At 29.0% G+C, this 17,277-nt stretch overlaps 1 protein-coding gene across 1 annotated transcript; it reads right to left on the bottom strand.

Annotated features, from left to right (window-relative positions):
* Positions 1 to 240: 240 nt before the first annotated feature.
* Positions 241 to 3,117, bottom strand: LOC126552389 (uncharacterized). The gene is made up of 4 exons (XM_050207090.1): positions 2,351 to 3,117; positions 2,117 to 2,289; positions 1,841 to 2,035; positions 241 to 1,322 (listed from the first exon to the last, which is right to left on the bottom strand). The coding sequence occupies exons 1-4, from the start codon at positions 2,484 to 2,486 to the stop codon at positions 963 to 965; spliced, it is 864 nt and encodes a 287-aa protein (XP_050063047.1). The 5' UTR covers positions 2,487 to 3,117; the 3' UTR covers positions 241 to 962.
* Between the last annotated feature and the right edge of the window lie 14,160 nt (positions 3,118 to 17,277).

Here is a 17,277-nt window from a genome sequence, read left to right as displayed (position 1 = left end):
AAGAAATAAAGGAAAAATAATTTTATTTTCATGAAGTCTTAATTTTTTTTTCCATAGCTGTGATTGTACAAAACTATAAATTTGCTCACCATTATCAGCTAGAAGCTCCTTAGTATATTTTGATACAACATCAAAAAAGTTAGAATGTTCAAATAATTGTTTCAAGACAAATCTTAAGGGAGTTAAAACTATTTTAACTGGTTTTGGATCTAATACCACAACTCCATCTTGGAGATCCAATTACGATTTCCTTAGGTCGTATTAGTAACCCCAAATCTTCCAAAGCTTGCAAACGAAAATATTCAGTTTTTAAATTATCAAAAGGGTCTGATAAGGTTTCAAGCGTATTTAAAACTAGAGACAAGTCTGTAACAATATTCTCGGGATTTGGATTATTAACAATACTATTTATTTTAGCTTTTACATCAATTAAAATAGAGTTATTAAAATGTTGCACATCATCAAGAAGTGTCTGAACCATGTTCCTAGGTATTGCACTATTACTATACCACTTTGAAACTAAATTTATAACATTCATTTGTATTTTTTTTTCATTTAATGAGTCTAGTGAAGAAAAAGAGGGATCAATTTCTTCTAACAGTTCAGTCGGTTCAGGTACTACACTAAAATTACACGGTAACGTGCTATTGGTTAAGATAAGAGGATCATTATCAACATTAATTTCTTTGTCAATTATAGTATTATTTTTAATAGGAATAAGTGGATGATTATTAATATGTTTTTTAAGTGAATCTAAAGATCCAAAAATTCGGAAACAATTGGGTTGTTTACATTTAAATTCTTTAATACCTTTGAAATTATGAAATATATTTAAATGAATTAATAAGTGACTTGATAGCCAAATTGACTTTCACACAAAAAACAATTGAACATATTTAATACTAATTTAATAAAATGAATATAAAATTTAAATATAGTGAAATAGATATAATACCTAACATTTATAAATTATTTAAATCTTTAATGAGACTTTTAACACTTAAGAACTTTTTTTCAACCCTACTTTCTGGTATTTCGTAAAAATATACTTGCATAAATCGCCAAATTTGTTCTGCTTCAAATGGATACTTAAGATTTAGCGTATGAAAGCTTTTGAAGCAGACATCAAACGCCTTCAAAATAGTTTCCACTTTGAAATGAGTCTCGTTTATAATTGTGTAGAATGAAAATGGAGCATTAGATGATTTTTCATTAAAACTGCAGCCATCACCAACATAAACAACAAATGGTTGTACCATCAAGCCCAATGAAAATGCCTTGTCAACCTTATTTGAAAATACAGTTTTCAAATCATTGAAATTCTAAAAAAAATTAGAAAAATTCAATTATGTTCTTTTATATAAAAAAAAAAATACTGTGACTTGGGTGATAAACGCAGAAGCTTGTTCTAATTTCGATGATCTAATAGTATGACGAATATTACCAGGTTTTTGAATAATTATGCTCGCAGGTTGAAAAAGATGAGGTATAATTTCTAGTGCAGCAATATCATCGTCACCTTCAAATTTTATTATAGTAAAATTAATGAATTTCCTTGTAAAATAGCTATATGTATTAAAATAAGAACATGCCTGGTCTATTAGGAGTATTTAATCTATAGATTAAGTTTATGTCAATAGAACTCATTTTTTTAATTTTTAACAATTTTTTTAATTGTTCTTTGAACATTTCAAATTTTTGAAAAAGATTATTTTCCTTTCCAGAATATAAATGAATAAAATCTATATCAATCTAAAACAATGAAACAATGGGAATATTCATATAAAAGTTATTATAATATTATATCAAGAATACTTGAAAGTCTAAATGTGAAACGAACCAAAATATGTCCAGTGGGTTTGCTCAGACCTAAATATGTTGTCATCATATTAATATTTCTGTCTTTTAACCGATATCCTGATGTTTCTTTCCATAAATTATGTAGAATATTGTCTGGTCCAACATTGTTTCGTAGCCATATTAATGAGTCTTCATAATCTTTGGTACAAACAACTGTATATACAATAGTCATTACCTACATATTTCATTCTTAATTTTAATATATTTATTTAATTATGTTTTATACCTTAATCATTCAAATTAAATTCCGTATTGCAATCCAAATGTTAATATGTTTCCTTTTCGTACCACTTATTTTTGTAATTTCTTTTTTTATATTACAGAATTTATCATACAGTTTTCTCCTATTAGGACTAATAATATTTCCCTCTTTACAATAGGGTATAAAGTACAACTCTTCGGTTTCAGATGGAAATAATTCTTCAATTCCTTTAAGTTAGAAACATAATATATATAGTTATTTATTTTTAAAATTATAATACTCTCATACCCTTGGCTAATTCAATAAATCTTGTCCTATTTAAATTCTCATTGTTTTGAATTTGGTCTTTTATTATTACAGCTACCAATTTGTTTCTCATAGCGCCATTTAAATAATGTTTTAATTCATAAAACTTTAAAACCATCTCAACATCTTGGTATTTTTTTAGAATATTATTTATAGTTAAGGATAAAGTTGAACTGGTTGTCGTTGTTACAATTGTATCTATGATAACAAAATCGTTTAAAATTTAAATAGATAAAATAAAAATTAATCTACATCAATATCAGCATTCGTCAAAAAGCGGGCAAGTGGGTACCGTTCTACTGTACATTAGGGGGTGGGGTGGACCTCGGACTAGGGTAGGTTAAATTTGAATGCAATGATAGGTATCATTGTATACGAAAAATGATTCTGAACGAAGATGATTTGTCAGCCTAGGATATAATTTCCAGTGGTTGGTGAAAAAGGTGGTTTATGTTTTAATGGCCTGAATACACCAAAATTTAAGTTCTTTTATAATTATTGTAAGCTAAACTTATGAAAAATCTTGTATTAAATTTTCAACTCTTAGCTACCTATACAAACATTTTTATGAATTATACCTACAAAATAATTTGCAAATATTCATAATTTTGACGAATTTTCGTCAAAATTTGAACTTCAAATGCTAATAAAAAAAAATTGTGCCTATGTATTCTTATAATTTTTTAATCACTATAAGAATAACATATGAGGAACTTTGTATAAAATTTTCAAGTATTTTGATAGGTCCAAAAAAAATTTATCGACACTTCAAAAAAAATTTTCAGAAAAATTGAAAATTTCAGTTGTCTATAAATAGCTCAAAAAACTCAAAATATTTTGAAAATTAAATCATGTAAGGAAAATGCCAATCTAAATAACCGGTAAAATTTTCAAGTACCTACTACTTATACTTTTTGAATAATAACAAATATTTAAAATCGTTTGAGGATAAATCGTTATTGTTACGCGATTTCGTAAAAATTTAAAATTCAAACGCACTTAAAATTTTTCTTTTGGTCGTAACTCTACCAATAAATGAACATTACCAGTGAATGAACAAATTATACTTGTATTATTAAGAAACCCAGTGCACGTACACTTTATATTTATAATACATAAAACTATCACAATATTCTTATGTTGCCACACGAGGTTTTTCAATTTTTCATGAACATAATATGCATGATACTCGTTTATATGAAATAATAAGTTTTCCCTCCAATTTGTAAATTATATTTTATTATAAATTTTGTTAAGGTTTTAAGAATTCAAATAATGTTGAATTGATATTGATTGTAATAATATTTATTAAAATTGGGATGGAAATTCGGATTTAATAGGTTTTGGTAAGTTCTGATTACTTAATTTATGCGTTTTAATGGTGTTCATGTACTGATTTCAATAAAATGTGACCAACCAATGAATGAAAAAATGTTCATTTATTGGATTTCATAATATTTTGTCTTATCCATTAAATGAACATAGCACAATTGTATAAATATTTTTCCTTAATTTCGTTTATAAGTATTACATTCTTTATCTGAATAAAATAAAATAATTGTTGCAAATTACTAGGTATAACATATAATGTAATCTTATAGAATTTTAATTAAAACATAAATATGGGTGATTGTAATGATGCCTAAGAAATTGTATTTCCGATTCAAATATACCTAAGCTGAATTGATTTGTGCTATTTTTTCTATAAAATATAAAGAAAAAACATTAAATGAAGTTCGTGGAGAAACAGGCATTCCCAAGTTTACATTAAGCACTAAAATAAACAAGAAAGTACCTAAAAATCAGAAAATGGGTCCTCCAACTGTTTTATCCGTTAGCAAGAAAAATAGGATAGTAAAATGGATATTAGCTAAGGCAAGAGTAGGATTTCCAAGACACCCAGAAACATTAAAAGACTCAATTAAAAAAATTTTAAAGGAGTCAAATAAACCTAATCCTTTCAGAAATGATCGTCCTGGTAAAAAGAGGTTTAGTTTATTTTCCATAAGACAAAACATTGCGAAAATAAGCACTGAATTTATTTCTGAATCTAGGGCTGCAGTTACCGAAACATCTATTAGATATGGGTTTTCTGATATTTTATTATATTTAACAGAACAAGATAGTTTAGATATACTGAAAGACGGTTCTAGAGTTATCATTTGCGATGAGACAAGATTACAATTGTGCCTTAAATCTGGAAAAGTATTAGAGCCAAAAAGTATGGTTAATTTTTATGAAATTGTAAAGAGTGACGAAAAGAAAATATTACTGTCCTTTGTATATACTCTGCAAATGGTTCGTCATTACCTCCATTTATTATTTATCCTTATAAAAAACTTCCCTCTCATATTTCTTAGACACTGCAAGATACGTGGGTTTATTGGACGTTTGGACTGTGGGTGGATGGTAGCCGCAATATTTTTTGAATATATTGACAATGTTTTGTAGCCTTGGTCAACTAATCAAAAAGATGACTTCCAGTTATTATTTATTTTGATTTGAGATTAGAATTGGCTGAATTGTGTTCGAAAAAAAAACATATATTTATACTGCCTTTCTCATAATGCTACACATATTCTACAACCATGTGATATGTCTATATTTAAACCATTTAAGTCGTATTTGAAAGATGTAACAAATGACACAATTTAAATTTTTATAGTTCAATAACAAAAAAATGATTTTGGAATTTTATTTCAAAAAGCATTTGAAAAAGTTAAACCTGAGGCAATAAATGGTTTTAGAGCATATGGCTTTTCTCACTAAATCTTGATGCTGTTGACTATCAAAAATGTATTCCAACTAGGCAAGCTGACATAAACAGAGCAAAAATACTGGAAATATCAACAACTCTAAATTATGAAGTCTACCTATCCAAATCTATTAAAGTTAATAAAACACTAGGTGTATGATCAGATAAGAGGTCTGATAAATTCGCTATATTATAGTCGATGTTATAAGGAAGAGTATGAATAAAAAAAACTATATAGTCAGTATATTGGTTAATTGAGAAATAAGTGCTTTAGGTTGTTAGTAAGTAATGAACTTTAAAGTGAGCGATCATTGGTATTGGTTACTTGGATCCCTACAGTTGATGTTTTGAATTGAAGTCACTTCTGGACAGAAATGTTTTTCAATGGGACTGTATATACAGAGTAAAATCATGATCAGTTATTTTATTGGCATGTCTCGGAGGACAGTATACTGAAGAAATAGTAGTGGGAATCAGGCCCGTAGCCATGAGTGGCAAGATGGGAGTTGCCCCCCTAAACCCAATCGTTACCCCCCCCCCCTCCCCTAAAAAATAATAGAAAGACATTGTTTTTATAATATAAAACGCCCCCCTCTAAAGCTTGCTTTGCCCCACCAATTGAAAATTTGGTCTGGCTACGGGCCTGGTGGGAATAGGGCTTAATGATATTGATATGTTAGTGGCTGAAGGAATATAGTTCGGCATTGCATGACTTACACTATATTTTATTATAATTGCAGAACTAGCATGCGCTGTTCCATCGACCACATTGATATGTTGAATAACCGGAAATACGCACAGTTGAGTATGTTGTGGAGTTGGCTTCACTTATCAGGATTATATCTATATTTTTTTCAGTAAGAAAAGCTTTTATTTATTTGTTTGTTAAAATAAGTCGTTAGCGTTCAAAGAAGAATGGATGTTAAATGGATTATAACTTGATAGTAATTTATCATTTTAAGATATGATAAGTTTGTTGATAACGGCAGTTAAGAGGAGATTAGAGGACAGATCAGGTTTTTTAGCTCTTCAATAAAAGAAGACAATTTAAGAGATATGTCTGGAGTGGTGGAGGCAGTGAAATTAGATTGGTTGTTTGCATTTTCGGTCGTAGCTTGGCATACATTTTAATGGGAACCCAAGATGAATTTGAAGTAGCGTTCACAATAGTTGAGTTAATAGATAATCAACAATGTTTTTATGTCAAAGCAGAATATATAAATGGACAAATACAGGTAGAAGAAATGCATAATTGGTTGAGACTTGTTTTATGGATGGGATTAGTTCAATTATCTGAAGTTGGGTTTTACTGGAGTAGTTGTACCCTATTTTCTACAAATTTTGGGAACGTTATGAGTAGAAATAGGTTCCAAATCTTATCAACCATGATTCATTATGCTAATAATGAAACCAGTGATCCAACAAACCGGTTATATAAATTAGGAACCATAGTTGAAGACATTATGGTTAATTCAAATTATTGTATGTCTCCACATGAAACTTTATGTATTGATGAATCTATGATACTAGTTATAGATAGACTATTTTTTAAACAGTATTTAAAAAACAAAAGACACAAATATGGAATAAAATTATTTAAACTTGTATGTTTTCTAACTACAAAATTAATCTGAAAGTGTATGTGGGAAAGGAAGTAATTTCAGAAACCAGTTTATCATTTTGCATTAAGGTCAAATAGAAAGTCAAACCCTAAAGAAGTTATTAATTCTAAATTAAAAAAGGTCAATAGTTTTCATTAAGAAGTGATAATAATGTACTAATGTAATGGTTTTAAAATGGAAGGATAAGAGAGACATTTTTATGTGCAATACCAAATCAACAAATAAAATGATTAACATAATTAAACATAAAAAGGTATTTCATAAACCAGAATCAGTTATTATGTACAACAAAGGAAAAGGCTGTACTGTTTTATCAGACTAAAAGGCTTATTTTATAATCCTCTACGGAGAACTATGAAATGGCACAGAAAAGTACTTGTTGACTTATTATTAAATATTGATGTAGTTAATGCAGCATATTTGTTTAACTTGACTATTAAAATTACCACAGGTATTAAATATTTCCGATCTTCATAAGTTAAAAGCTTAATCAAAAAGACTGTAATCCCAAAATCCCAAAACTGTATTATTATTATTATAAAGCTAGCAATAAAAATAATTTTATTTTTTTTTCCATAATAAATGAGACATGAGTAACTTTTATCATAATTTAAAAAACTGTTATTATCTATTTATAAAAAATATTTTATTTGTTTTTATTATAAAGCCAGTTATAAAGATTATTTTTTTTCTGAAAATATTAAAATAAATAGTTAACTATTAATGTAACTTATCTAGTTATTAATATTATCATTGTTACAATATAACATAAAAAAAATGAAATCCAATAATGGATCTCATTTTACAGGTTTAACAAAAAAGTATTTAAAATTAATCTCCAATGGCACGATTGAAAAAATGGGTCTCACCCAAAAAAAACTATATCACCCAAAGAAATTTTGAATTTATACTTGCATAACGTCAGTACGAAGTTTCAGATATTTTTAATGAGATTAAGTACCTTGACAATTTTGTTAAGTTCTTATGAAATATACTGCCATTTTACAGAAATCTAATGAGATCCATATTAGGGGCTTGTGGGAGTTAAGTTGTAAACGGAGTTCTGAAAAGAACTGTTTAATATAAATTTATGGAGTTCTGAAAAGAACTGTTTTATGTTATCACGCGAAGTTCTGAAAAGAACTGTTTAAGGTTATCACGTGAAGTTCTAAAAAGAACTGTTTAACTAAAACTCATAGAGTTCTGAAAAGAACTGTTTAATGTTATCACGCGTAGTTCTGAAAAGAACTGCTTAATGTTATCACGCATAGTTCTGAAAAGAACTGTTTAATGTTATCATGCGTAGTTCAGAAAAGAACTGTTTAATAACTCATAGAGTTCTGAAAAGAACTGTTTAATATTATCACGCATAGTTCTGAAAAGAACTGTTTAATGTTATCATGCGTAGTTCTGAAAAGAACTGTTAAATTAAAACTCATGGAGTTCTGAAAAGAACTGTTGTTTAATTAAAATTCATTGAGTTCTGAAAAGAACTGTTTAATGTAATCACGCGAAGTTCTTAAAAGAACTGTTTAACGTTATCACGTGGAGTTTTAAAAAGAACTGTTTAAATAAAATTCATGGAGTTCTGAAAAGAACTGTTTAATGTTATCACGCATAGTTCTGAAAAGAACTGTTTAATTAAAATTCATGGAGTTCTGAAAAGAACTGTTTAATGTTATCACGCGTAGTTCTTAAAAGAACTCTTTAATGTTATCTCGCAAAGTTCTTAAAAGAACTGTTTAATGTTATCACGCATAGTTCTGAAAAGAACTGTTTAATTAAAATTCATGGAGTTCTGAAAAGAACTGTTTAATGTTATCACGCGTAGTTCTGATAAGAACTGCTTAATTTTATCACGCATAGTTTTGAAAAGAACTGTTTAATGTTATCATGCGTAGTTCAGAAAAGAACTGTTTAATTAAAACTCATAGAGTTCTGAAAAGAACTGTTTAATGTTATCACGCGTAGTTCTGAAAAGAACTGTTTAATTAAAACTCATAGAGTTCTTAAAAGACTGTTTAATGTTATCACGCGAAGTTCTTAAAAGAACTGTTTAATGTTATCACGCGAAGTTCTTAAAAGAACTGTTTAATGTTATAACGCGAAGTTCTTAAAAGAACTGTTTAATTAAAACTCATGGAAATCTGAAAAGAACTGTTTAATTAAAATTCATGGAGTTCTGAAAAGAACTGTTTAATGTTATCACGCGTAGTTCTGAAAAGAACTGTTTAATTAAAATTCATGGAGTTCTGAAAAGAACTGTTTAATTAAACTTCATGGAGTTCTGAAAAGAACTGTTTAAAGTTATCACGCGTAGTTCTGAAAAGAACTGCTTAATGTTATCACGCATAGTTCTGAAAAGAACTGTTTAATGTTATCATGCGTAGTTCAGAAAAGAACTGTTTAATTAAAACTCATAGAGTTCTGAAAAGAACTGTTTAATGTTATCACGCGTAGTTCTGAAAAGAACTGTTTAATTAAAACTCATAGAGTTCTTAAAAGAACTCTTTAATGTTATCACGCGAAGTTCTTAAAAGAACTGTTTAATGTTATCACGCGAAGTTCTTAAAAGAACTGTTTAATTAAAACTCATGGAACTCTGAAAAGAACTGTTTAATTAAAATTCATGGAGTTCTGAAAAGAACTGCTTAATGTTATCACGCGTAGTTCTGAAAAGAACTGTTTAATTAAAACTCATGGAGTTCTGAAAAGAACTGTTTAATTAAACTTCATGGAGTTCTGAAAAGAACTGCTTAATGTTATCACGCGTAGTTCTGAAAAGAACTGTTTAATTAAAACTCATGGAGTTCTGAAAAGAACTGTTTAATTAAACTTCATGGAGTTCTGAAAAGAACTGTTTAATGTTATCACGCGTAGTTCTGATAAGAACTGCTTAATTTTATCACGCATAGTTTTGAAAAGAACTGTTTAATGTTGTCATGCGTAGTTCAGAAAAGAACTGTTTAATTAAAACTCATAGAGTTCTGAAAAGAACTGTTTAATGTTATCACGCATAGTTCTGTAAAGAACTGTTTAATTAAAATTCATGGAGTTCTGAAAAGAACTGTTTAATGTTATCACGCGTAGTTCTGATAAGAACTGCTTAATTTTATCACGCATAGTTCTTAAAAGAACTGTTTAATGTTATAACGCGATGTTCTGAAAAGAACTGTTTAATTAAAATTCATGGAGTTCTGAAAAGAACTGTTTAATGTAATCACGCGAAGTTCTTAAAAGAATTGTTTAATGTTATCACGCGAAGTTCTGAAAAGAGCTGTTTAATTAAAACTCATGGAGTCCTGAAAAGAACGGTTTAATTAAAATTCATGGAGTTCTGAAAAGAACTGTTTAATGTTATCACGCGTAGTGCTGAAAAGAACTGTTTAATGTTATCACGCGTAGTTCTGAAAAGAACTGTTTAATTAAAACTCATGGAGTTCTGAAAAGAACTGTTTAATTAAAATTCATTGAGTTCTGAAAAGAACTGTTTAATGTAATCACGCGAAGTTCTTAAAAGAACTGTTTAAATAAAATTCATGGAGTTCTGAAAAGAACTGTTTAATGTTATCACGCGTAGTTCTGAAAAGAACTGTTTAATGTTATCATGCGTAGTTCAGAAAAGAACTGTTTAATTAAAACTAATGGAAATCTGAAAAGAACTGTTTAATTAAAATTCATGGAGTTCTGAAAAGAACTGTTTAATGTTATCACGCGTAGTTCTGAAAAGAACTGTTTAATTAAAATTCATGGAGTTCTGAAAAGAACTGTTTAATTAAACTTCATGGAGTTCTGAAAAGAACTGTTTAATGTTATCACGCGTAGTTCTGATAAGAACTGCTTAATTTTATCACGCATAGTTTTGAAAAGAACTGTTTAATGTTATCATGCGTAGTTCAGAAAAGAACTGTTTAATTAAAACTCATAGAGTTCTGAAAAGAACTGTTTAATGTTATCACGCGTAGTTCTGAAAAGAACTGTTTAATTAAAACTCATAGAGTTCTTAAAAGAACTGTTTAATGTTATCACGCGAAGTTCTTAAAAGAACTGTTTAATGTTATCACGCGAAGTTCTTAAAAGAACTGTTTAATGTTATCACGCGAAGTTCTTAAAAGATCTGTTTAATGTTATAACGCGAAGTTCTGAAAAGAACTGTTTAATTAAAATTCATGGAGTTCTGAAAAGAACTGTTTAATGTAATCACGCGAAGTTCTTAAAAGAACTGTTTAATTAAAACTCATGGAAATCTGAAAAGAACTGTTTAATTAAAATTCATGGAGTTCTGAAAAGAACTGTTTAATTAAACTTCATGGAGTTCTGAAAAGAACTGTTTAATGTTATCACGCGTAGTTCTGAAAAGAACTGCTTAATGTTATCACGCATAGTTCTGAAAAGAACTGTTAATGTTATCACGCGTAGTTCTGAAAAGAACTGTTTAATTAAAATTCATGGAGTTCTGAAAAGAACTGTTTAATTAAACTTCATGGAGTTCTGAAAAGAACTGTTTAAGTTATCACGCGTAGTTCTGAAAAGAACTGTTAATTTTATCACGCATAGTTTTGAAAAGAACTGTTTAATGTTATCATGCGTAGTTCAGAAAAGAACTGTTTAATTAAAACTCATAGAGTTCTGAAAAGAACTGTTTAATGTTATCACGCGTAGTTCTGAAAAGAACTGTTTAATTAAAACTCATAGAGTTCTTAAAAGAACTGTTTAATGTTATCACGCGAAGTTCTTAAAAGAACTGTTTAATGTTATCACGCGAAGTTCTTAAAAGAATGTTTAATGTTATAACGCGAAGTTCTTAAAAGAACTGTTTAATTAAAATCATGGAAATCTGAAAAGAACTGTTTAATTAAAATTCATGGAGTTCTGAAAAGAACTGTTTATGTTATCACGCGTAGTTCTGAAAAGAACTGTTTAATTAAAATTCATGGAGTTCTGAAAAGAACTGTTTAATTAAACTTCATGGAGTTCTGAAAAGAACTGTTTAAGTTATCACGCGTAGTTCTGAAAAGAACTGCTTAATGTTATCACGCATAGTTCTGAAAAGAACTGTTTAATGTTATCATGCGTAGTTCAGAAAAGAACTGTTTAATTAAAACTCATAGAGTTCTGAAAAGAACTGTTTAATGTTATCACGCGTAGTTCTGAAAAGAACTGTTTAATTAAAACTCATAGAGTTCTTAAAAGAACTCTTTAATGTTATCACGCGAAGTTCTTAAAAGAACTGTTTAATGTTATCACGCGAAGTTCTAAAAGAACTGTTTAATTAAAACTCATGGAACTCTGAAAAGAACTGTTTAATTAAAATTCATGGAGTTCTGAAAAGAACTGCTTAATGTTATCACGCGTAGTTCTGAAAAGAACTGTTTAATTAAAACTCATGGAGTTCTGAAAAGAACTGTTTAATTAAACTTCATGGAGTTCTGAAAAGAACTGCTTAATGTTATCACGCGTAGTTCTGAAAAGAACTGTTTAATTAAAACTCATGGAGTTCTGAAAAGAACTGTTTAATTAAACTTCATGGAGTTCTGAAAAGAACTGTTTAATGTTATCACGCGTAGTTCTGAAAAGAACTGCTTAATGTTATCACGCATAGTTCTGAAAAGAACTGTTTAATGTTATCATGCGTAGTTCAGAAAAGAACTGTTTAATTAAAACTCATGGAGTTCTGAAAAGAACTGTTTAATGTTATCACGCGTAGTTCTGAAAAGAACTGTTTTATGTTATCACGCGAAGTTCTGAAAAGAACTGTTTAATGTTATCACGCGTAGTTCTGAAAAGAACTGTTTTATGTTATCACGCGAAGTTCTGAAAAGAACTGTTCAATGTTATCACGCATAGTTCTGAAAAGAACTGTTTAATTAAAATTCATGGAGTTCAGAAAAGAACTGTTTAATGTTATCACGCGTAGTTCTGAAAAGAACTGTTTTATGTTATCACGCGAAGTTCTGAAAAGAACTGTTTAATGTTATCACGCGTAGTTCTGAAAAGAACTGTTTAATGTTATCACGCGAAGTTCTTAAAAGAACTGTTTAAATAAAATTCATGGAGTTCTGAAAAGAACTGTTTAATGTTATCACGCATAGTTCTGAAAAGAACTGTTTAATTAAAATTCATGGAGTTCTGAAAAGAACTGTTTAATGTTATCACGCGTAGTTCTGATAAGAACTGCTTAATTTTATCACGCATAGTTTTGAAAAGAACTGTTTAATGTTGTCATGCGTAGTTCAGAAAAGAACTGTTTAATTAAAACTCATAGAGTTCTGAAAAGAACTGTTTAATGTTATCACGCATAGTTCTGTAAAGAACTGTTTAATTAAAATTCATGGAGTTCTGAAAAGAACTGTTTAATGTTATCACGCGTAGTTCTGATAAGAACTGCTTAATTTTATCACGCATAGTTCTTAAAAGAACTGTTTAATGTTATCACGCGTAGTTCTGAAAAGAACTGTTTTATGTTATCACGCGAAGTTCTTAAAAGAATTGTTTAATGTTATCACGCGAAGTTCTGAAAAGAGCTGTTTAATTAAAACTCATGGAGTTCTGAAAAGAACTGTTTAATGTTATCACGCGTAGTTCTGAAAAGAACTGTTTAATGTTATCACGCGTAGTTCTGAAAAGAACTGTTTAATTAAAACTCATGGAGTTCTGAAAAGAACTGTTTAATTAAAATTCATTGAGTTCTGAAAAGAACTGTTTAATGTAATCACGCGAAGTTCTTAAAAGAACTGTTTAAATAAAATTCATGGAGTTCTGAAAAGAACTGTTTAATGTTATCACGCGTAGTTCTGAAAAGAACTGTTTAATGTTATCATGCGTAGTTCAGAAAAGAACTGTTTAATTAAAACTAATGGAAATCTGAAAAGAACTGTTTAATTAAATTCATGGAGTTCTGAAAAGAACTGTTTAATGTTATCACGCGTAGTTCTGAAAAGAACTGTTTAATTAAAATTCATGGAGTTCTGAAAAGAACTGTTTAATTAAACTTCATGGAGTTCTGAAAAGAACTGTTTAATGTTATCACGCGTAGTTCTGAAAAGAACTGCTTAATGTTATCACGCATAGTTCTGAAAAGAACTGTTTAATGTTATCATGCGTAGTTCAGAAAAGAACTGTTTAATTAAAACTCATGGAGTTCTGAAAAGAACTGTTTAATTAAAATTCATGGAGTTCTGAAAAGAACTGTTTAATGTTATCACGCGTAGTTCTGAAAAGAACTGTTTTATGTTATCACTCGAAGTTCTGAAAAGAACTGTTTAATGTTATCATGCGTAGTTCAGAAAAGAACTGTTTAATTAAAACTCATGGAGTTCTGAAAAGAACTGTTTAATTAAAATTCATGGAGTTCTGAAAAGAACTGTTTAATGTTATCACGCGTAGTTCTGAAAAGAACTGTTTTATGTTATCACGCGAAGTTCTGAAAAGAACTGTGTAATGTTATCACGCGTAGTTCTGAAAAGAACTGTTTTATGTTATCACGCGAAGTTCTGAAAAGAACTGTTTAATGTTATCACGCGAAGTTCTTAAAAGAACTGTTTAAATAAAATTCATGGAGTTCTGAAAAGAACTGTTTAATGTTATCACGCGTAGTTCTGAAAAGAACTGTTTAATGTTATCACGCGTAGTTCTGAAAAGAACTGTTTCATTAAAACTCATGGAGTTCTGAAAAGAACTGTTTAATTAAAATTCATTGAGTTCTGAAAAGAACTGTTTAATGTAATCACGCGAAGTTCTTAAAAGAACTGTTTAAATAAAATTCATGGAGTTCTGAAAAGAACTGTTTAATGTTATCACGCGTAGTTCTGAAAAGAACTGTTTAATGTTATCATGCGTAGTTCAGAAAAGAACTGTTTAATTAAAACTCATGGAGTTCTGAAAAGAACTGTTTAATTAAAATTCATGGAGTTCTGAAAAGAACTGTTTAATTAAAATTCATTGAGTTCTGAAAAGAACTGTTTAATGTTATCATGCGTAGTTCAGAAAAGAACTGTTTAATTAAAACTCATGGAAATCTGAAAAGAACTGTTTAATTAAAATTCATGGAGTTCTGAAAAGAACTGTTTAATGTTATCACGCGTAGTTCTGAAAAGAACTGTTTAATTAAAATTCATGGAGTTCTGAAAAGAACTGTTTAATTAAACTTCATGGAGTTCTGAAAAGAACTGTTTAATGTTATCACGCGTAGTTCTGAAAAGAACTGCTTAATGTTATCACGCATAGTTCTGAAAAGAACTGTTTAATGTTATCATGCGTAGTTCAGAAAAGAACTGTTTAATTAAAACTCATAGAGTTCTGAAAAGAACTGTTTAATGTTATCACGCGTAGTTCTGAAAAGAACTGTTTAATTAAAACTCATAGAGTTCTTAAAAGAACTCTTTAATGTTATCACGCGAAGTTCTTAAAAGAACTGTTTAATGTTATCACGCGAAGTTCTTAAAAGAACTGTTTAATTAAAACTCATGGAAATCTGAAAAGAACTGTTTAATTAAAATTCATGGAGTTCTGAAAAGAACTGCTTAATGTTATCACGCGTAGTTCTGAAAAGAACTGTTTAATTAAAACTCATGGAGTTCTGAAAAGAACTGTTTAATTAAACTTCATGGAGTTCTGAAAAGAACTGTTTAATGTTATCACGCGTAGTTCTGAAAAGAACTGCTTAATGTTATCACGCATAGTTCTGAAAAGAACTGTTTAATGTTATCACGCGTAGTTCTGAAAAGAACTGTTTTATGTTATCACGCGAAGTTCTGAAAAGAACTGTTTAATGTTATCACGCGTAGTTCTGAAAAGAACTGTTTTATGTTATCACGCGAAGTTCTGAAAAGAACTGTTTAATGTTATCACGCGAAGTTCTTAAAAGAACTGTTTAAATAAAATTCATGGAGTTCTGAAAAGAACTGTTTAATGTTATCACGCATAGTTCTGAAAAGAACTGTTTAATTAAAATTCATGGAGTTCTGAAAAGAACTGTTTAATGTTATCACGCATAGTTCTTAAAAGAACTGTTTAATGTTATAACGCGAAGTTCTGAAAAGAACTGTTTAATTAAAATTCATGGAGTTCTGAAAAGAACTGTTTAATGTAATCACGCGAAGTTCTTAAAAGAATTGTTTAATGTTATCACGCGAAGTTCTGAAAAGAGCTGTTTAATTAAAACTCATGGAGTTCTGAAAAGAACGGTTTAATTAAAATTCATGGAGTTCTGAAAAGAACTGTTTAATGTTATCACGCGTAGTTCTGAAAAGAACTGTTTAATGTTATCACGCGTAGTTCTGAAAAGAACTGTTTAATTAAAATTCATGGAGTTCTGAAAAGAACTGTTTAATGTAATCACGCGAAGTTCTTAAAAGAACTGTTTAATTTTATCACGCATAGTTTTGAAAAGAACTGTTTAATGTTGTCATGCGTAGTTCAGAAAAGAACTGTTTAATTAAAACTCATAGAGTTCTGAAAAGAACTGTTTAATGTTATCACGCATAGTTCTGTAAAGAACTGTTTAATTAAAATTCATGGAGTTCTGAAAAGAACTGTTTAATGTTATCACGCATAGTTCTTAAAAGAACTGTTTAATGTTATCACGCGAAGTTCTTAAAAGAACTGTTTAATTAAAACTCATAGAGTTCTTAAAAGAACTGTTTAATGTTATCACGCGAAGTTCTTAAAAGAACTGTTTAATGTTATCACGCATAGTTCTGAAAAGAACTGTTTAATTAAAACTCATGGAGTTCTGAAAAGAACTGTTTAATGTAATCACGAGTAGTTCTGAAAAGAACTGTTTAATGTTATCACGCATAGTTCTTAAAAGAACTGTTTAATGTTATCACGCGAAGTTCTTAAAAGAACTGTTTAATTAAAACTCATAGAGTTCTTAAAAGAACTGTTTAATGTTATCACGCGAAGTTCTTAAAAGAACTGTTTAATGTTATCACGCATAGTTCTGTAAAGAACTGTTTAATTAAAATTCATGGAGTTCTGAAAAGAACTGTTTAATGTTATCACGCATAGTTCTTAAAAGAACTGTTTAATGTTATCACGCGAAGTTCTTAAAAGAACTGTTTAATTAAAACTCATAGAGTTCTTAAAAGAACTGTTTAATGTTATCACGCGAAGTTCTTAAAAGAACTGTTTAATGTTATCACGCATAGTTCTGAAAAGAACTGTTTAATTAAAACTCATGGAGTTCTGAAAAGAACTGTTTAATGTAATCACGAGTAGTTCTGAAAAGAACTGTTCAATATAAATACACGGAGTTCTGAAAAAGCTGCTTAATTTTAGTAGTGACAGGGTAGAGTATGAACGAATGCAAAGAGCATATGGATTTGGAGAAAGAAATGAGGATAAAGAAAAAGGTTTAGAATTTATAGATGCGTATGAGTTTTCAATAATCAATACATAATTTAGGAAAAGGGAAAAGCATTATATAACATATAACAGTGAAAAAAATAGTTTTCAGTGTTATTATTTTATTTAAAAAAAAATAAAATTATATATGAGAAACAGTTTGAAAAGTGTATAGGATTGTAAAG

This window comes from Aphis gossypii, chromosome X (assembly GCF_020184175.1).
Source record: "Aphis gossypii isolate Hap1 chromosome X, ASM2018417v2, whole genome shotgun sequence".
Taxonomy (NCBI): domain Eukaryota; kingdom Metazoa; phylum Arthropoda; class Insecta; order Hemiptera; family Aphididae; genus Aphis; species Aphis gossypii.
The sequence above is the reverse complement of the archived record's forward strand: the minus strand, read 5'-3'. Positions and strand labels throughout refer to the sequence as shown.

Coding starts and splice junctions, on each gene's coding strand:
- LOC126552389 (XM_050207090.1), bottom strand. CDS start 2,486: ATGGTTTTAAAGTTTTATGAATTAAAACATTATTTAAATGGCGCTATG. Junction 2,290..2,350: donor ATTTATTGAATTAGCCAAGG/GTATGAGAGTAT, acceptor TCTAACTTAAAG/GAATTGAAGAATTATTTCCA. Junction 2,036..2,116: donor AACATATTAACATTTGGATT/GCAATACGGAAT, acceptor TGAAATATGTAG/GTAATGACTATTGTATATAC.